Consider the following 21,222-nt stretch of genomic DNA (forward strand, 5'->3'; position numbering starts at 1 on the left):
TGATTCCAGTCTGGAACGGAGTTTTAAGTATTATTATCCATTGAAGATAACATATACGTGTATTGTGTATAAAGCAACATTATCCCGAGTGATTAGCAGGACTCATGTCAAGCACATCTTCTTCTTTTTAATAATTAGCATAAGCATGATTCATGAAGATATGTTTCGATACACGTACGTGTCTGTTTAATTCTTTTTGGCACATGTTTGTAATAATATATGGCAATGCTGTTCTAACGTGATGTGCCAGACTTGTCGGATTTTTTTTTTTTTTTTTTTTTCCGATGTGGTAGATTCGGATTGGGAAGGTAACGATCAATGCAGATCGTCGGCACTATAAACAAGCTATTGGAGTTTTTTTCTTCTTTTTTTGGGACATGGGGTCCCGCTTGAACGTGACGTATACACAACTCAAAGATGATTGAGCTTTATCATTGTTGGGCTTTTAATTATATGATGGATCCATGAGAAGGGGAATAAATATGACTATGACTGGTATGCGACAAGCCGTTTAGTCACAGTCACCGAAACGTACAAGAGAAGTCTAGCACTGTTGTCAAGCTGAGCGTAAGGTGGACGGCACCATCGGGTGGGTTGGCTAACCTGTACGGTGGCTGGTCTGTCGTCTTTAATAATTGGGATTTGCTACCCACAATCCATTTAACGCAGCAAATCATGTATTAATATTCAAATAATTTTTTTATTATTAAAAGAATAAAAAATTTTGTTTTAAAAAAAAATAAAAATTTTTAACTCACAAAAATCATTTTTGTCAATTCACATTATTTTATTAAACGAATATCTTATATTTAATATTAATATATAATTTAATGTGTACAATCGCTTGCAATAAAATTTTTTCATAATAATTTAACCCGTCTTATTGAGATTTGTGATCTCAACTCATTTTAAACCGGTTAAGCAGTACAAGAAAATCTCGATAGTTGACAAGAGGCAACTTCCAGATTATTATTATTTTTATTATTGTTTATTTTTTACAAAAAATAAAAAATAAAAATTCATAGTTCTTCTCCAATATTCATTGTCAATATCACGAATTTGCGAGATATTAAAGAATCATGATTCACGAGCTCAATGCATGAGAAATGCGAACGAAATTATATTTTTGTTAATATTCGTGCATGGAGAAGATACCGAATAAATTTTGAGTTCTACTAGAGCCACCGGAAAAGTGGACCGAGTGAGGCTAATGCATTTCATTTTTTTATTTTATTTTTTTATGTATTTTTTTAATCATCATAAATATTTTTTAAAAAAATAAAAAATTTACAATATTATTAAAAAATAATTTCTTAATCATTAAATAAATAAAAATTATTCGAAACCTAAATTCGGATCCCAAAACATTTCTTATAAATTTTTGTTATGCTTATTCAGATATTGATCTACTTTATTTATCTCTCTCGCCCAACACGAGAGTTAATGGAACATCACATTTTGGGACGAGCCATATTCCAACCATTCATGTTTCTTGAAGGAGTAATTATGCTTTTTTAACTTGTTTTCCATACGAGTATCATGGTTTTAAAGACAATAACGAGGACAGGTTGGCTGCTCATGAAAAGAGGGTGTTAAAATCGACAACATTTCTTCAAAACAGACAAAGGTTTGGAGCTAGGTTTTCCTTTGGAAGGTTGTGAGGCATAGATATTAGAGTTAATCGTTTTGAAAAATAATAAATTTTATTATTAAAAAATTAATTTTTTGTCATGTGAACTTCATATTTATTATTTTTTAATTTTTTTAAATATTATACGATATTTATATAGGACTAAAAACATTATTTATCTAAAAAAATTAGTATTAGGCTGTTGCTTACCGGCACAAATTGGAAGGCAACGTCGTGGACATAATTCCGTGACAAAATTGGCAGGTAAACATCACATGGGCTCACTTTTTGCTTCCCAAATTTCACCAAATGGTATCTAATGTATTGACAAACGCACTCAGCCGCGGGCAAATCATTGCTTACGGATGATGTTTTTGTTTTTTAGGTGGTTGTCAGGTCAACATCTTCTTCTTCTACAACGTACATGCTTTCTATCCTTCGGTTTAATTAATGGGTGGATTGAAGTTTCTATGCAACCAAATTGTCAATTCATTCGCTCCAAACACAAATGCACAGATGAGACGTCAAATGAGTGAAGGGGTTAATTAGTTGAAGATGCTCTCGGAGCTGTAGATTAGGCCTATTTGATTATATAAATTGTCTTGTCTCATCTAATTTAAGGGTTGTTTGGATTGAGAGAGATTCTCAACTCATCTCATCCCATTATTCGTTACAACTTTCTCAAATTTTCACACAAAATATATGTTGATGTCGTGTTTCGCGGGCCTGGACAATTTCACTCGGTCAAAACTCGTGCAACCACCTGCACAATAACAAAGGGGGACCTCAGGATCTGTTGATGCTCTGATGCGTAAGTCAGTATGATGCTAAGGTTGAAGATGAAGTATTTTGACGATGATTATGTTAGATTTTTTACCTATGTGCTGCAGGTAGTGTTATTTATACTTGCCGACTTAGTCTCTATGATAGTGGAGCATTGCATAGCAAGAGATCACATATTCATGTTGTCCAGTCGTCGAGCTATCTTTTTGCCATCAGTTCGCCGAGCTATGAAATGCTTAGTGCTACTGAGTGTTGTTCGAGCCTTGGCCGCATTGAATGCGGCGTTTATCCTGTTTTAGATCATTTCCATCTCATTAATGCTAGGTGTAAATTGCTACAAGTTTTCTAGTCTGGCATTGAATGCTATTTTCCTTCATTTTAAGCCCCGCCTATATTCACGTATTGTTTTATAATGTAAACATGATCTGACCCGGGTTTTATACCCGAGCCTTAACCCATGTGCTACCATTTGACCCAATCTATATTATGTACATGGGCCTTGTGTCCAACCCGATCCAATCCAGACCTAAGATCTGAGTTTTAACTTGGGCTCTACCTTTAGCCCAATCCAAGAGATTTCTCCCCTTCACAATATAATAAGTAATTTAATTTTTTTAAATTATAAATAAAAATAATATTTTATTTATATTTTATTTTATCTCATATGTGTAATAAAAAAAGAGATGTGTTTAAATTTTTATGACAAGTTGAAAAAATAATAAATTTTATCAATGGCTGATTTGAGATGGATTAAATAGATGTTAACCTCCAAATACAACTGGTTCAATGATCAAATTTCTCGTGCTGTTGAGAGCAGCTTTTGGGGTGACGTGAAAATGAGTATGTTTTTTCGGTAGTTGGTTAGGCAGCACAGGCTTTTTAATGAAGCAACTTGGTTTGTTTCCTTTGGCCCACATAGCTATACATTACTCTTTCTTGAATTGAAACCCATTATTGTTCCCATCAGTTATTGGCTGGCTGTCACTCTATGGAACATGGATCATCACTCTCATATATCCATCCTACTTAATTCCACGGATAATATCTCATGCCCCCCCCCCCTCTCTTTTTTTAGCTTAAACGGGACCGGGGACCATTTTATAACTCGCATCTCTCAAGACATGTCCACGTAAGATGATTCTATGATATCTTTTATAGTTTGCAAATAATTGAATTTAAATTTAGGATTCGTTTAAATAGTGATAATATGTAAATAATAATAAAATACTTTACTTAAGATGTTTTATTAAATTTTGAGAAAATATAGATAAAAAATTGAATAAAAATATTAGAAATTTAAAATATTGTTAGAATGTAGTTTTTTAATATAATTTTTTATTTTGTGATTTAAAAGCTTTGAATAATTTTTTTGTTTTGTTTATAAATTTGAGAAAGTTGTTATGATTAGATAATGATTGTATGAAAAAATTGAATATTGAAACTTAAAAAATATTTGCGGTTGTGGTATTTGAATATTAAGATGAGATGTGATTAGATGAGATGAAAAGATTTTACAATCCAAACCGAGCCTCGATATTCTTAACAATTTCTTCAAGATTTTACTCTATACAATGTGGAGAGATACATGCATAATATGAGTACCCATTATAATTAATAATTATGCTACTTTACCTTTTCATTTTGTCTCCTCATTTTGACTTCTCGTACATTTAATTTACTTACTAATTAAGAAAGTGATTATTAGTGTATTAATATATATTTTTTATTTTTTAAAAATGTTTAAAGATATTAAAAAAATATGAAATGAAAAAAATAAAAAGCATCAGTTTTGCCAAGCGGCATGCCCAACGGTCAGCTTTACTCTCTAATTAATAATGGAGTTTACAATATTCAAGGATTATATTTAAGGATAATATCAAAAGTTATTTAGATAAAAAATAAATAAAGTGGAATTCACCCTAATAAAGTTAAGGATAATACTATGACGTGAATTCACCTTATTTGGATGTCTCTGGTTGAGCCCCATCTTGTCTCAGCCCGTATGGCCCTTTTCCGGGGACCAGCCTCAACAATCCACTGCCATGAACCTACAACGAATTAGAACCCAGAACGGCTAGGCCCTGCCGGACTTGCATAGCTCATGGGCATGGCAGCATTCACATGGCCTTGGGGGCCAGCTACGATGATTAAAGCCTACGGCCACATTTTTTGACCTTGTTCAGATTTCTGGCCCAAAATAGTTAAAACAATGGACGAGCCTAAGTTTTGGGTCCCAACAACAAAGTAGTAGTCTTGCTTTCCACATTTTAGGGGATAGTTGATTGACTTCCAAAGCCAAAAATCAATATTCTTATCCACCCTAACATGTGATGTTTGTGGTCACCTCACATATACTCAGTTTTATGATTTATTTATTATCTTTGCCACTATTCAAAAAAAGAAAAATATAATTCTAAGCAATTATGCGTACTAATACGTCCATCCATTCAATATCATTAGTCAGAAAATAGATTTTATTGAAAACAGTACTAATTTAAATTTAAAATATGAATGCAACAATATTAGTACGCAGATTGGTATGCAAACTTACTTGTATATAGCAAAACTCAAAAAAAAAATTGGCTCTACCTATTGTACCAATTGGGCAAAGTAACTTTTTTCATACACTATTAATTTCTAGTGAGATGAGATGATTTTAGATAAGTTGAATAAAATATTATTAAAATATTATTTTTTTAATATTATTACTATTTGAGATTTGAAAAACTTGAATTACTTATTATATTTTATATAAAAATTTTAAACAAATTATAATAATGAAATAAGATGAGTTGAGAGTATTTCTGTATACAAATAGACCTGAATCAATTATACTCTGCTTCCAAATAAATATCCGTCGTTATTGACAGCACTGGTAACACTATAGATATATTTTTTTTTTATCTTTATTGATTTTTAATATTTTTTAAAGAAAAAATGACTCTTTAAAATGTACTATATAGTTTTTATTTTTATTTTTTGGTTCCTTGAATAAATGATAAGGTACAAAGAAGTAAAGCCACGAAATGTGACTTTCAGAGGATGATTAGAAAGAGGTATGATTGAGTTGACTAAATTGGGGTGGGGGTGAGATTAGAACCGAACACTCTTCACCAACATATCCCTTTGTTTCTTTCTTTAATTAAAGAGGACATAGGAAAGTTTCTTCCTACGGAGGGTGTGGTGGGACAGCGCTGTCGGGGTGCGTGCGTGCGTGCCCTCCGTCTTTGACTCGTTCCACGTTTCCTCGGTGTCTATACCCAGCTTCGCAACGCCTTCCGTTTACTCCATTTTGTAATGTTGTGCACTCAAAATACCGTTGCTAATGAAACACTATTCATTTATAAAGATAACTAAATTAATATAAACTAATGTTGCTACAGTCTTCAAATGTGAACTACATTACAAGTCTAATTAATTTTATCTTTAAATTTTTTTAAAATTACAATAATATCCTTATCAAAATAATAATTTTTTCTATTTAATAAAAGATTTGCACATGTAATCTCTATTTAAAGACTGCAAATAAAATTTCTCATTAATATATTCATCAGTGATTGTTTTGGGATGTTATGGTATATTCATTAATAAGACTAGTGTTTGTAATCTAACCTATCAAAATTAATTGAAGTGAAGTGATGGACATTATGGTATTTATGATAAATTCTACATGGAATACTTATACCATATATTTTTATCTAATCAATATTTAATTTATTATTCTATCTTAATGCTTAAATATCTGTGTTTAAATAGAATGATAAAAATAATAAATCGCATGTTAGTCCAGTGAGAAAGTGTGGCGTAAGACTTCATTATAACATATCTCGGTATTTATTGATATCCATATAAATATTTTAGATAATATTAAATAGACAATAAATACTGCACGACTCAATAATAAACGTGTCTATTTTTTTTCCTCTCGAGACTCTGAGGAAGAATTTGAGAGCAGCTTTAATCTCTAAAATCTTATTAGCCTAGTAGACTATTAATAACGAGTTATTATAAACATACTATTTATATAATTTAAATTGTAAGATTTTAATTTTAAAATTTATTTTTTAAATCAAATTATATAATATAAGTATTTTATTGAGTATGCTCTATATATTGATTTGAGAATATAATTTTTATTAATAAAATACGATGTATTTATTTATATTGATTAATTATAAAAAAAATCAATTACTGTAATGGATGTCACTTACTGGCGTGTGGAGTTAGTGCTCGAGTTAATCCAGAATATATATATATATATATATATATATATATATATATATATAAAAGGCTTTAGATCTTCTGAATTATTCTCTCAACGTTAGATTATCTGTCATATTAATTATATTATACACTTTAAAGTGCTAGGATTATAATTTTTTCATAAAATAATATAAACGAATTGATATTTTGACGATTATTTTGTGAGGAAAAAAGTTATTAAAAAATATAAAAGAGAAGAAATTTCGTAACATTGAATTTGACTATAAGCCCACGCTATTATGTGTAACCTGGCCTTGTGCTGAACTGTATGTTTGAAAATTCCATGTTCTTTTGCGACTCTGCAGTCTGCATGCATTCCTTTTTGGGTACCGAATCAAACTCTAATCTATTCCGCCCCAATTCCTTTTCCTGGATCCCATACAAAACAAAGCTCTTATTCGTTTCAAAGCAAAAGAAGAAGGAAAACATTCCCAGGATTTGGATTTCGCAGTGTTTCTCTCTCTTGCAAGTGTATTCGGTGGTTGCTTGGAACTGATTTGGTCAACGATGAGGCCAAGCGAACCGATCGGTCAACGGGTTCGAGCAGTCGTGAGGAATTGAAGCAATTATTTTGGTTCTAGCTATCCTTGAAGGGGTTCGGGATAAAGAATGAAGAGTTATGCTTTGAATTTGGATTAGAAATAATGGAGCGGCTGATTTTTTCGGTTCCCGTTTGCGCTTTTTATCTCTGGTCTATTCTGGTGTTTGGTTTCGTATCAAAGGTCTCTGCTAATGCGGAAGGTGCGTGCTGGGGAGAACTTATACTCATTCTCATGCTTTTATGATGATTTTTGCTAGTTTGGGATAAAGTATCTGTTCTTGCAATTTGGGTGTGTTTGGAATTTTGTAATTTGTCGTTTCCATATGCTGTATGGTAAATTTGATTTCTAGTTCAGCGGAATCTGAGTTCTATTCGTTCAGTTGCCCAAATATCCATTGCAAAACATTAAAAAAGAAGCTTGTGAACTTATATTAATTCCCAGTTAGCCGTGATCTTATCTCACCATCTCTCTTTAATTCTCAATCAATTTGTATCTCGGTGTTGGAAAATTATGTTAACACGCACGCGCGCACACGCACTCACATAAGAAACGTTGTGGTTTGCGATTTATGTGTTGGTATATGAAGTTTGGGACTTGAAATTTTTTGGGTTGACTGTAACTATTCACTGCACCATACTTTTATCGACGCATTTCGGGGAGAACCCTCTGGCTATTGTGTGCAGTGACCTAGAGGGTTTAACTTATTATGCATACAGTGCATAGCCTTAGTTGAGCAATTCGGGCTGTGTTATCTGGGAGAGTATGTGATTGCTAACAAGTACTTGATGCTTGGGAATTTTGATCAAGTCCCTCCTAAGTGTCCCACTCAGGCAGTATAGTATCCAGAAAATTGCAATTTAGACACTACACACCCTTTCTAGTTCTATTTTTGGTAGTTCTGAACTACATAAGTCCCCGTCCCCCGTCCCCCCCCCCCCCCAAAAAAAAAAAATTTGGTGTGAAAGAGGTCAAGTTGAAAGAGTTTTTGTTTTCCGGCTACCGATAAAAATTATGGTTATAAATTGATGGCATGTTTCTAGAAGACAGTTCTGGCAGTTTGCAATGACAAGATAGCTCCCTTCATGTTGTTAAGCAAGCTTGGATGTTATTTGTTTTCCCTTTCAGTTTCTAATGTCTTAATTGACATGATTGGTGTTTGCAACTAATGATTGTGTAATTCATGTATGACAGGTGACGCCTTGAATGCATTGAAGACCAACTTAGACGATCCTAATAGTGTTCTGCAAAGTTGGGATCCTACCCTTGTGAATCCCTGCACATGGTTTCACGTAACGTGTGATAGCAACAATATGGTGACACGAGTGTAAGCTTATGTGACTTGCCACTTGGATCTTCTGTTACTCTTACCTGGTAATATTAAAAACATGGTGATGGTATTTTTCTGTATCTGTTCCACACAGTGATCTTGGAAATGCAAATCTATCTGGTCAGCTAGTTCCACAACTTGGTCAGCTTGAAAACCTGCAATACTTGTAAGTTTAAATCAAGCACATAGATAGCCTATCATCTACTTCTTCACTATGAAATAGCTATCTGGGCTGTTTGGGGATTCATGGGTTAGGCCCAATACAGTTGCTGATTTATTGTCATGTTCGGAGGGGCAATCTGGAAGGTGGTTTGCTTACCTTTGATGTCGTGTATCTGGTGAGAAGGAATACATTAAGTTTGATGGGTGTGAATTTTTTGATAAGCGAGGGGACTGAATTACCATACTCAAGTTGAAGTTTTTTCTTTTACACCATCTGGAGTGAATGTCAGTCATGGCTTGCTTTTCTTAAATCTGGAGGGAGATTGTGGGCCCTTTAACTTTTAGGTGTCAGTTATTTTTATTTTTATTTTTTTATTTTTTTTTTGGGGGTTGTCATCTTGTATACTTCTGTTGTACTAGGGTTTTACCCTTGGTATCGCATCTTTCCTTTTAACAAAGTGTTTATATAGAAGGTATTTTAAGAAACGACTACATTGTAGAGCTTTCCCATGATAGATATTCATCTAGAAGCCAAGTCATTGGTATGTTGATGATCTAGCTGCTTGCATGTTTTTGTGGTATTTATGCTGCCGTTTGCACGTTTTCACCTGCTTTTTAAATTTTCAAGACTTTCAGATAAAAATACACGCACAGAGTAGATGTTTCTATTTTCTATGGTGGATTACGTCATTCAATAATTAACTCTTTGTATATCAGTTATGACAAATTTATGGATGCTAAATATTAGTTGTTTGCAATTTGGTGATGGTATGTTAAATGTATTTTTTATCTACTTTTCTTGTTCTGGAGATCTTATAATAATCTTGTTATGACAGGGAACTTTATAGTAATAATATAAGTGGAATTGTTCCTGAGGAGCTTGGGAATTTGACAAACTTGGTGAGCTTGGATCTTTACTTGAACAAATTAAGTGGAGGCATTCCACCCACATTGGGCAGGCTTTCAAAACTTCGATTTCTGTATGACCGCCTATCCTTCTTCTTATGGTCCAAGTCAGTATATATATTTATTTACTGCTCGAATCTTTCTTCTACGCTTTTACTTCTTAGTTAATTATTTGGCTCACCTGCTTGAGAGAACAGGTATTCTGATGAGCTAAAACATGGCTAATTGGATATAGATAGTAGCTTTTAGTCCAACTATAATTTGAAAGAAAATTTACCTGAGTTTTTGTTAGATTTTCTTTTGTTAATTATAAATTATTTGCATAGTAGTAGTGTTAAAAACATAAACACGCACACACATGAAATGAGATAAGGTATTGAAAGTTATTCACTGGAAATAAAGTTGTCTGGCATACTGCTGGTTCTTATTCCAAATTCATATACCTTTTTTTGTAGCAGAGGCTCTCTGATGGTGATGTCATTCTGATGGCAGGAAATAATAATTAAAAAAGGTGAAACATGTTGTAACTCCAAAGGCAACATGTGCTAGCGGTATATATATATATTGCTATTGATGTTTATCATTCAGTGGTGCCCAAGATGTTATTTACCTTCAGTAGGCTTTAGATATAGCATAGCACATAAAGCAGTCCTACAATGTTTAATATGGTCCATTAGGTGTATCAGGTTAAACTTGCAGGAGTTAAGGCCAGTTGATGTGTGTGACCTGCTAGTATGGGAGAGTGGTGAATGGGATTTCGCATTGCCAGTGAGGGAAAAGTTTTTGCAGATTATAATGATTCCAAAGGGCTCTAATTGTAATATTGACTAGTCCCTTTGGAATAAGCACAGACATGGCTTGAGCTTTCCTTGGGTAGTTACATTATGATTACAATATTATTTTAATACTTGAGGGTGTTTATGTATTTGCGTTGTGTGAGGCTATTATGAATAATACATGAGCATGAAGAGAACCCTATTGTAGTGTTCTTTTTTCAGACCAAGCATCCTTTCATATCTCTTCTCTTTCTAATTTTCTCTCTCATTTCTTATCTACTTCAACTTGGAATCAGAGTAAAAACCCTAGCAAACAATTTGGAAAAACCTACGAAAATTTCTGTTTCATTGGTTCCTATTAGTTGTTTAAGCATCTCATTAATTTAGTATGCAGCTCTAGGGTGGAAAGTCACAAATGTAAGGGTCAAGTTTTGACCCGTGGATGCTTTTTATAAACTCAAATATGACCTTTTAGCTGAGTTGTTTAGCTCCCGCTCTCCTTTGCCCACATGGTTTATTGTTGTCACCTCCACTTGTCATAGCCGGATGTAACTCATAAAAAAATCATAGCTGAATGTAGCATATGACTAAGCGTGATTATTCTTTTATTGAAGCAGCGTGTGCTTTCTGTGTACTCATTGACATAAATGACGGATTATTTGGTTGTTTTGTGACTGCAATATCGTTTTGGTTTTTTGTAAAATGACAGTTTCTGTTGTGTGAATTAGGCGTCTCAACAACAACACCTTGAAAGGAAAAATTCCTGTGAGTTTAACGACTGTTATGTCACTCCAAGTCCTGTGAGTGCCATCTTGTCTAATTTTCTCATGATCAATTAATTTTTGAGCCATGATACATGCACAGCCAATTTCATGCACAGTGCACATGAACAGTAATAATTTTGCCTGTCCGTGATCTTCTGTCCATAAAGTTGCTCGTGTCTTGGGCATTTTCCTTAAATTTTATGTTTTGGTTTCCACAGCATCAAGCACATTACAAAAATGTGACATTGTCTTCATTCTATTTCAAATGCAGAGATCTGTCAAACAACAACCTAACAGGAAACATTCCTGTTAATGGTTCCTTTTCATTATTTACTCCTATCAGGTGAATTGCATTTCATTTTTCTATTTTCCTTGATAGCATTCTTGATTGCTGATCCAAATTCTTTGGTGATTTTTGTTGTTCCATTTTGCAGTTTTGCAAATAATCAACTCAATTATTCTTCAATTCCTCCACCTTCTCCTATACCTCAAACGCCACAAGCTTCTTCTCCGGGTGTGTTGTTATTGATGCTTTCATCGTCACTGTGAACTCTAATTGATTAATAATGGTGTCTGCTGCATTTTTAGCACTTTCTGGTATTTCCCTTATATATTCGAGATTTTCTTACTTCTTTCCCTCAACAACAATGTCACGTATAACTTGTCCGATTTTGCTATCTATCTACTTCCAATTATCTTCCTTTTTGTTTTGATTTAACAAAAAAGCATGAAGGATTCTTGTGCAACCAATGTCTTTGGTAGCAACTATCTGGAAAGGGATTGTATGTGCATCGAATGCCTCAGCCAAAGATCGGTTGTCTTGTTTTACAACCTTTTGATTGTGGCTTTATCTGAGTTCTGAGTTCAAGTCTGCTGGAGCTTGAAAACCATCTTCCAGATCTTACCATCCATTTGCACCCTCCTGGGCCCCCAGCTCCTTCCTCAATGAAGAGAAGGAGAAAGTTGACATTGGTTATAGCATCAGACTTGATCTTTGGAGATTAATATTTGATGATGCTGTTTGTCCCAACGTAGAAGGGGGAGACAGGAAGCAGGATGGTGCCATCAAAGTCACTTGTAAAGTCCTTTCATGACTAGTTTGCAGTGTCCCAAAAAAGCATGACCTAAGAAGGAGGTGGGGGGGGGGGGGGGGGAGGAGGGAGAGGGAGGGACTTAAATTGTCATGGTGGTGATTAGTGAGTTATGTTTCCTGTTTTGTTCTGGCTTCAAACAGCACAACTTTGTCATTGTGCTGTTTCACCCAACGTAAAGGGGGAGAAGAAAGCAGGATGATGCCATCAGAGTCACTTGTAAAGTCCTTTCATGACTCTAGTTTGCAGTGTCCCAAAAAAGCATGACCTAAGAAGAAGGCAGGGAGGGAGGGAGGGACTTAACACTTTGTCATTGTGGTGATTGGTTGTGTTCCTGTTTTGTTCTGGCCTTAAACAAGAGAGTGATTATTTTTTGATATGTAATAAGAGAGTGATTATCCATCTGATTAAATTGGTGAATTGTTTCAGCTAGTGCCACAGGACCAATTGCTGGAGGAGTTGCTGCTGGAGCTGCTCTGCTTTTTGCTGCCCCTGCAATTGCACTTGCTTGGTGGAGACGAAGAAAGCCACAGGATCATTTCTTTGATGTACCTGGTTAGTGAGTCAATGCTTTTTTCCAGTTCCACATTGATTTGTTGCTTCATTGGATGCATTTTTTTCTTTTTATATCTTTGCAGCTGAGGAAGATCCAGAAGTTCATCTGGGCCAGCTTAAAAGGTTTTCTTTGCGTGAGCTGCAAGTTGCAACAGATAACTTTAGCAATAAAAACATTCTGGGAAGAGGTGGATTTGGTAAAGTTTACAAAGGACGCTTGGCGGACGGTTCTCTAGTGGCTGTAAAAAGGCTTAAAGAGGAGCGTACCCAGGGTGGGGAGTTGCAGTTCCAAACAGAGGTAGAAATGATTAGCATGGCTGTGCATCGTAATCTGCTTCGTCTACGTGGTTTTTGTATGACACCAACAGAACGATTGCTTGTATACCCCTTTATGGCTAATGGAAGTGTAGCATCATGTTTAAGAGGTACTCATGTTAACCATTTTTCTATATCATACCCTTGTTCTTTACTTTTATATATCCATGGTGTACCAATTTTGTGTTTGACACTAACTTGTTATCATGATTAGATTTTAAAGTCTACATAAGTTTCGGTCCAAGCTAATATGAAAAAAATGAAATAATCAATTGTACCTTTAGTTAGGTCTGTCGGAGTTGTCTCTAAATTTGGACTTCTTATGGACTCTACATCCAAACAAATTGTCCATGCTTAAGAATAATACTAGTTGTATTTCAGACACCTGGTACATACCAAATAGAAATTTCATTGTTATGTGGCCTGTTGTCTTATGATGTTCAATTTTCCTCATGATATTATAATATGCATTATGCAGAGCGTCCGGAATCTCAGCCCCCCCTTGATTGGCCCAAACGGAAATGTATTGCATTAGGATCTGCAAGGGGGCTTGCTTATTTGCATGATCATTGCGATCCTAAAATTATTCACCGTGATGTAAAAGCTGCAAATATATTGTTAGATGAAGAATTTGAAGCTGTTGTTGGAGACTTTGGGTTGGCTAAACTTATGGATTACAAAGATACTCATGTGACCACTGCTGTACGTGGCACCATTGGGCATATAGCCCCAGAGTATCTCTCAACAGGAAAATCTTCAGAGAAAACTGATGTTTTTGGGTATGGGGTCATGCTTCTTGAACTGATAACTGGTCAAAGGGCTTTTGATCTCGCTCGGCTTGCAAACGATGACGATGTTATGCTACTTGATTGGGTACGTAAGTCAGATCTTCACATCACATATTTGCTTGTCATTGGTATATTATTGAAGATTGTGCTATCTGAGTAATTCTTTGGCCTTTGGGGATCTTAGATGGTTTCCAGAGATTCTAGGTTTTTGCTGCAACTGGTTCGGTAAAGAGACTACAAACTCACTTGAGACTGAAACTAGGGGCTATTGTCTTGTGTAATAGGAAAAGTTTTGGGCTTCAAAGCACAATGCCACGCAAAAATGGTCACTTCATGCAAAAGTGCTGAAGGGTAGGACCATATCCAAGTACCTCCAGAAACTCCTTAAGCAGGAGTGGCACTGAGTATGACATGAGACTGAAACTGCTAGTGGCTGTTTTTTCTTATAAAGCAAAACACGTATGGGATTAATCTGGATACAACTGAATATCCCAAAGTGACCATTTTTGCAGTATAGTTGTTTTTTTTCTTTTGGGAAAAAAATTTGCAAAGATGCAGATACGATTGGCTAAGTGAATGATTTTTTTGTTAGAATATCGTTTATATTGCAATGTTCCTTGTTATAACAGCATTATTGTCATCCCTATTGACTCCATTATGGCTAAGTGGAAACTCCTTTTTCAACAGCCAAGGGTTTGTTCAAATGGAGAACTATAGGATAATATGCACTATCCTTCTTAAGCTTGTGTCTAAATATCCATTTATTTCCAATGATTTATGGGTTCATTAGATTGTAACTGGGAGAGAAGAGTATGAAAATGAGAGACTATACTGTAACTGTTTGTTACACCAATGCTGCTATATAGTCCTCAATGCCGTGGCTTAGTTTGTTTAACTTTATTGATGCCTGTTTAGCTAGTACACGTCATATTAGCACTGTGTTCCTGAATACTATATCCTGCATGGACGGACTTATGTGGTGTTTGTGTGAATAGTTTCCTTTGTAAACCTCCTCAGGTAGCTCCATTTAAACAAATAGTCTCCTTTTTCTTGTTAAGGTCTGAGATTATTTGAATTACCTGACATTAGTAATGATCATTCAGGTGAAAGGTCTTTTGAAAGATAAGAGGTTAGAAACATTGGTCGATCCAGATCTGCAGGGTAATTATATTGATGATGAGGTGGAGCAGCTGATCCAAGTAGCCTTACTTTGCACATTAGGGGCTCCAATGGAACGACCAAAGATGTCGGAGGTAGTTAGAATGCTTGAAGGTGATGGATTGGCAGAAAGATGGGAGGAGTGGCAGAAGGAGGAAGTTTACCGTCAGGATGGAAATAACTTCACCCACCCAAGTGCCGGTTGGATCATCGACTCTGCTTCCCACATCCCTCCAGATGAATTATCGGGTCCTAGATGATACTTTCATGGTTCCATTCTTGGCATACATATGAAGTTAGTTCTCTTGGAGTCCGTCCCCTTTTGTAGCTGAGAATGAAATTTTTCAGATTTGTGCATATGATTTTTCTTCTAGTCCTTGCTTGTCTACCTTTGTCTCCGTTTCTCTCGAACATTTTTAGCGTCCATCTCGATTTAAATGTCGCGTTGATGATGTTGTGGTGTTTTATAGGTTTACCAAATGGCATTGTGAAAAAATAGGTGCTAGGAAACAGGCAGGAAGGGCCGTGGAAGCACCATCATTTGTCATCTTATGTAATCCAAAACTGATTTAAGCTTGTACACGAATCATTCCACTCATATATTTTTCATCACAACATTGCTTTCACAGCAAAAATCTTAAACTCACCTCGTCCCTGTAATTGATGCTTTATCCTGTGCAGTAATGGTTTATGAAATATGAAAATTTTATTTGTAAGGCTGCTCGTTCACATGCTAGACAAATCACCGATGTGAAAAGCTTATGAAAATAATATTATATTTATATATTTATATTTTAAATTTGATTATTATTGGCATCATCTTATAATTAACGGTGTGTTTACCCTTCCATTTGTAATTAATATTATTTATGAATTATTCTGTCTCATAGATAAATAAAAATACCAAGGCAAATGTGAGTTTATGGCTATGGAGGCCAATGGAAAAGGTTTTTAATACAATGAAATAACTTTTAATTATATCCTAAAAAGCTTTGGTCTCCGTATAAGAGCACTGGCGAACTAGCCAAATACCAGTCAAGTCTAAATTTTGACTAAATTTTTCCAAAATTATTTGTATTGGATTAGTTAAATTACTTCAAATCAAGTTATGAGTTACAGTAAATGAAAAATCAAAACTATATTTGGTGAGTTACTGTTCACCAACCAAAATAAAATTTTATTAAAAAGTATTCTTACTTTTCTCACTCATTCCCACGTCTCCTCTCTCCCATTCTTTCATTTCTCTTCCTTTCTTCTTACTTTTTCTTCATTTCTTCTTCATGTTAAATAATTTGTTTGGATAATAAAAATTAAATTATTAATTAATATATAGAGTATATTTGTAAAATATAAAAAATAAAAAGAATTATTAAAATATATAATATTATATTATTATTTTAATTTTAAAATGACTAGTCCAATATAAATTAACTGGTTTTGAATTTTAGTCAAAATTTGTACTTGACAATACTCTTAAGACATGTAACAGTATCTTTAAACGGTACATTTCCAGTGCACCATTTTCCACTCATGACTCGTCCTTTTTTTTTTATCTGATCTTCGTTGCAAGCTAGTTTTATTTCCTCTGATTATTATTATTTTTAAATAATTAACTAATATAATCAAAATTATAAATTAAAATTGTTGTCGTCCGGATTCGTTAAATAAAATGTCAATTCTTTTCAATTTTCTAAACGACATGTCGTCGTGTTGCAAAGCACTGTGTATATTTTAAGTATTAACACATGAAGGTTACATACGGCGTCGTCTTGTTTAGCAAACGAAGCATCGACGTTTTGTGCGAGGGTTAGTAATCGACCACCGTCAATATTGCACTTCTCGCTCTCTCTCTCTCTCTCTCTCTCTCTCTCACACCTCCCTCTGCGCCGCACAACCTCTCCCTTCCTCCATATCTGCACGAAAGCTTCTTCTTCGATCTCCTTCCGATATCTTCGATTCCAAATCCAGAAGTAATACGAAGCCTCTCACCTTCACTGTACTCACCACCTACATAATCGGTATGTAAATCTGTTCGCTTTCTGTTTTGTCGTATCAACCATTCGCTTCCTAGGGTTTTCCCGCAAGAAATTAAAAAATAATTCATTGTTGAGTCAATTGTCTTCATTGCGTGTGAGCGGGTTGATTTAATGACGGAGTCGTGGTTAGGGTTTTAGGTCTGCGTTGTAAGCCCTTTAATTTTTTTTTTCTTATCTTCTGAGAGTTTGATTGTTTCTTATGTGTTAAATTCTCTATTTGATCGACTCCCATTTGTGTAGTAGCTCGACTATAAACTTATTGCTTCGATTTAAAGTTATCGTGTATGTGTGAACTAACTTGGCTTTTTGATTTCTTATCACAGTTAGTGATAATATGCAGTCAGTTTTATCTAGCACGAATCTGTGCTGAAGCTCGTCACTTTTTCAGTTCATATTGAAGGTTCTGTTTGTTTGGAAAAATGCTAGGTTCTTTGCCAATCTTGCCCCTCCCTGCTCCTCCTTCCGATGGAAATCTTGGCCCTCTTCCCGCATCTCAAGTGTCTGATGTGGAAATGGATGAAAGGCCATCTAACGAGGAGCAGAATAAAGCTAATTCGGCTCCTGCAACGGTTGCAACTCATACGAGAACTATTGGAATTATTCATCCTCCTCCAGACATCAGAACCATTGTTGACAAAACTGCCCAGTTTGTTGCTAAGAATGGACCAGAGTTTGAAAAGAGGATTATTGCAAATAATGCTGGAAATGTGAAGTTCAATTTCTTGAACGGATCGGATCCCTACCATGCATATTATCAACATCGTCTGTCTGAATTTCGTGCTCAGAATCAGTCTTCTGCGCAGCAGCCTTCTTTGCAACCTGCTGATTCTGCTGCCCCTGAGCCGGTCCCATCTGCTCCAGCCGCTGATGGGAACGAAGCAGCAGCGAAGGTCGATCTGTCTGCCCAGTTTATGCCCATACGCAAAACTGTTGAGCCCCCAGAAGCTGAGCAGTATACTGTTCGGCTTCCTGAAGGAATTACTGGAGAAGAACTGGATATAATTAAGCTCACGGCACAGTTTGTGGCTCGAAATGGGAAGTCATTCTTGACAGGATTGACAAGCAGGGAAATCAATAATCCACAGTTTCATTTCTTGAAGCCTACTCACAGTATGTTCATGTTTTTCACTTCGCTTGCCGATGCATATTCAAAAGTCTTGATGCCTCCCAAGGGTTTGACAGAGAAGCTAAAGAAGAGTGTCCCTGACATGACGACTGTGCTTGAACGATGCATGAATCGGCTTGAGTGGGAGAGGTCACAAGAGCAGGCTAGGCAGAAAGCTGAGGATGAAAAGGAGCAGGAAAGAATAGAGATGGCTATGATTGATTGGCATGATTTTGTTGTGGTGGAAACAATAGACTTTGTGGATGATGAGGATGAGGACTTACCTCCTCCAATGACCCTTGAAGAGGTTATAAGAAGAAGTAAGGTGTCAGTTGTGGAAGAAGATATTGTTGAGCCAGGAAAGGAGGTGGAAATGGAAATGGAAATGGATGAAGAAGAAGTTCTGCTTGTTGAAGAGGGCATGAGGGCAGCTAGTCTTGAAGAGAACGATGATGGAAAGAAGAATGACATGAAGATAACAGAAGAACCTGAACCACCAATGAGAATTGTGAAGAACTGGAAGAGACCAGAGGAGAGGATCCCTGCAGAAAGAGACCCAACAAAATTTGTTGTTTCTCCAATTACCGGTGAGTTAATCCTCATTAACGAGATGTCCGAACACATGAGGATTTCCCTCATTGATCCCAAGTACAAAGAGCAGAAAGAAAGGATGTTTGCTAAGATTCGGGAAACTACACTTGCTCAGGACGATGAAATCTCCAGGAACATTGTGGGACTTGCCCGAACCCGTCCAGACATTTTTGGTACCACAGAGGAAGAAGTCTCTAATGCTGTCAAGGCTGAGATTGAGAAGAAGAAGGACGAGCAACCGAAACAGGTCATATGGGATGGTCACACTGGAAGCATTGGACGCACCGCAAACCAGGCCATGTCGCAGAACATGGTCGGAGAGGATCAAAATGACGCTGCCAATAATGACGCCAGAAACCTTCCTGGTCCTGCAGCTCCTCCTCCTAGACCTGGTATGCCATCCGTTCGTCCACTTCCTCCACCACCTGGACTAGCCTTGAACCTTCCTCGTATGCCTCCAAACACAGTCCAGTATTCTGCCCCATCTAGTGTAGGGCTCCCTGTACCCCCACCCAGGCAACCAGTCATGCCTATGGTTCCTTCTGTTAGGCCGCCTCCACCTCCAATGTCAATGGCTTCTGGACAGCAATCTCTTTTGGTTAATCAACCACCCCCAATGCCACCATCAATATCTATGCATGCTCCTAGTATGCATGTACCACCTCCACCTGGTTCTCAGTTTACGCCTATGCCAGTTCCCCGAAGTTATGTTCCTCTTCCTGTACCCCCACCTACCATGCCTATGATGCCTCCACCGCCGCTGCCTCATGGAATGCCTCCACCACCACCACCAGAGGAAGCTCCTCCACCGCTTCCAGATGAACCAGAGCCAAAGAGGCAGAAGCACGATGATTCTTTGCTTATCCCGGAAGACCAGTTTCTTGCTCAGCATCCGGTACGGGGAGTCTTTGCGTTTGGTTTTGTTGCACTGTTTGTAATGTCCAGAGTTATTTTGATACTCTCTTATATTAATGGGTTTCTGGATTTCCTGATCAAGATTGATTTTTCTTTCAGGGACCCGTCCGTATCACCATATCTGTTCCGAATGTTGATGAAGGAAATCTCAAAGGGCAGATTCTGGAGATCACAGTGCAGTCCTTATCTGAAACTGTTGGCAGTCTGAAGGAGAAAATTGCAGGGGACATCCAACTTCCTGCCAATAAGCAAAAATTAAGTGGGAAACCTGGCTTTCTCAAGGACAATATGTCTCTGGCATATTACAATGTCGGAGCAGGAGAAATGCTTGCTCTTTCTCTAAGAGAGCGGGGTGGTAGAAAAAGATAAACAGCTTCCTTGACCAGGACATTTAAGGTGGCTGGCATGGTGGACAATTCTTGTTACCCAGAGTATTCCATATTTTACCGTGGGACTTTGTTGTTCTATCTTGATTATGTCTTGGACATGTGACTGGTAATATATCTCTAGGATGAATTTCATACCTATAAAAAAAATATATCTTTAGGATGACTTCCTGAATCTATTATTTTGTCTTTAACCTAATGACAAGCATGCCATCCACCACAGATCCAGCTTTGTTGGGTGAGTGCCTCATAAAGGGCAAGGGGGCAGTTGACAAGCTCTTTTTGCTTAGGCTACTTATGTTTGGATTCATGAAAGGTCTGTTTCACCCTGCATATGTTTCTTAAGCAGGTTGGAGAGTTCTTCCATTTTTCCCTTTTGATATAGCATTCCTTGTCCTTGTGTTTCACAGCTCTGATGGCAGCTATTTACACCTTTTGCAGCATTGATTGTTGCGATTGGAGTAAGAGTGGGGAGCAGATGAATGTTAACTTTTATCTCACTCGTTACTTGGACTTGCATTCCTGTATATATTTCTGGATTTTTATTTTTTAAGATCAATACTATGGTCTTGTCATGTACGTTGGTAGCAAATATTTTGAGTAACGAAAATATTAAGAGTAGGGAGTAGTAGCAATTTCATGCATGGGAGATGATTACGTAATGGTAGTGGATGGTGGATTACCCTCACCCTGGGTCCTCTGGTTAGCACTCTAATGGGCCGACCTCTCTCTTCTCTGTTGGCATCAGTCCACACAAACATCACGTCAGTACCTAACTATCATTCGGAAAATACTTTAATTATAAAGAGAATATTAAACTTGATGTAATATATTAAATTATAAAGTTATTTTTATTATAAAATAATTTTAATAATTTTTATGAAGTTATATCAATTTGTGAGTTTATTATGTATAATTTTAAAAAATTTTTAAACGGATGTAATAGAGTGTTCGCTCCATAGTTTTAAATTTTATTCTATTCCAGCTATAATTTTCTATTTCGGTGTAGTATCTAGACACCATACCTTGTTTCATTTCACTCTAAATTTCACCTCGTTCCGGCCATTCTAGTCCTTATTCTGATTTAGACTGTTTTTTCTAATTTTTTTGTACTTGAATGATATTTTTG

At 36.2% G+C, this 21,222-nt stretch overlaps 2 protein-coding genes across 4 annotated transcripts; both read left to right on the forward strand.

Moving 5' to 3' along the window:
• The first annotated feature begins 6,925 nt into the window (after positions 1 to 6,925).
• Positions 6,926 to 15,773, forward strand: LOC121255388 (BRASSINOSTEROID INSENSITIVE 1-associated receptor kinase 1-like). Its single transcript, XM_041155687.1, has 12 exons — positions 6,926 to 7,417; positions 8,410 to 8,542; positions 8,640 to 8,711; positions 9,544 to 9,687; positions 11,118 to 11,189; positions 11,425 to 11,496; positions 11,588 to 11,667; positions 12,674 to 12,799; positions 12,883 to 13,224; positions 13,593 to 13,987; positions 15,006 to 15,355; positions 15,531 to 15,773. The coding sequence occupies exons 1-11, from the start codon at positions 7,321 to 7,323 to the stop codon at positions 15,318 to 15,320; spliced, it is 1,848 nt and encodes a 615-aa protein (XP_041011621.1). The 5' UTR covers positions 6,926 to 7,320; the 3' UTR covers positions 15,321 to 15,355; positions 15,531 to 15,773.
• Positions 15,774 to 16,851: 1,078 nt separating this feature from the next.
• LOC121255361 (probable splicing factor 3A subunit 1) lies at positions 16,852 to 20,714 on the forward strand. Of its 3 annotated transcripts, XR_005938772.1 has the most exons (5): positions 16,852 to 17,078; positions 17,420 to 19,687; positions 19,807 to 20,202; positions 20,317 to 20,442; positions 20,535 to 20,714. XR_005938772.1 is itself a non-coding variant. In XM_041155640.1 (3 exons), exons 2-3 carry the CDS (start codon positions 17,516 to 17,518, stop codon positions 20,074 to 20,076), a joined length of 2,442 nt encoding a protein of 813 aa, XP_041011574.1. In that variant the 5' UTR covers positions 16,852 to 17,078; positions 17,420 to 17,515; the 3' UTR covers positions 20,077 to 20,259. The 3 variants fall into 3 exon arrangements, 1 of the variants encoding a protein (XP_041011574.1); XR_005938771.1 differs by having other exon boundaries at positions 20,317 to 20,714; XM_041155640.1 differs by lacking the exons at positions 20,317 to 20,442; positions 20,535 to 20,714 and having other exon boundaries at positions 19,807 to 20,259.
• Positions 20,715 to 21,222: the final 508 nt, after the last annotated feature.

The sequence above is a fragment of the Juglans microcarpa x Juglans regia genome, chromosome 3D, assembly GCF_004785595.1.
Source record: "Juglans microcarpa x Juglans regia isolate MS1-56 chromosome 3D, Jm3101_v1.0, whole genome shotgun sequence".
NCBI classification, from domain to species: domain Eukaryota; kingdom Viridiplantae; phylum Streptophyta; class Magnoliopsida; order Fagales; family Juglandaceae; genus Juglans; species Juglans microcarpa x Juglans regia.

Excerpts from the sequence above, each read along its gene's own strand:
- LOC121255388 (XM_041155687.1), top strand. The coding sequence starts at position 7,321 with ATGGAGCGGCTGATTTTTTCGGTTCCCGTTTGCGCTTTTTATCTCTGG. Across the intron at positions 11,668-12,673 it reads GCCACAAGCTTCTTCTCCGG|CTAGTGCCACAGGACCAATT; the intron begins GTGTGTTGTTAT and ends GAATTGTTTCAG. Across the intron at positions 12,800-12,882 it reads TCATTTCTTTGATGTACCTG|CTGAGGAAGATCCAGAAGTT; the intron begins GTTAGTGAGTCA and ends ATATCTTTGCAG.
- LOC121255361 (XM_041155640.1), top strand. The coding sequence starts at position 17,516 with ATGCTAGGTTCTTTGCCAATCTTGCCCCTCCCTGCTCCTCCTTCCGAT. Across the intron at positions 19,688-19,806 it reads AGTTTCTTGCTCAGCATCCG|GGACCCGTCCGTATCACCAT; the intron begins GTACGGGGAGTC and ends TTTTTCTTTCAG.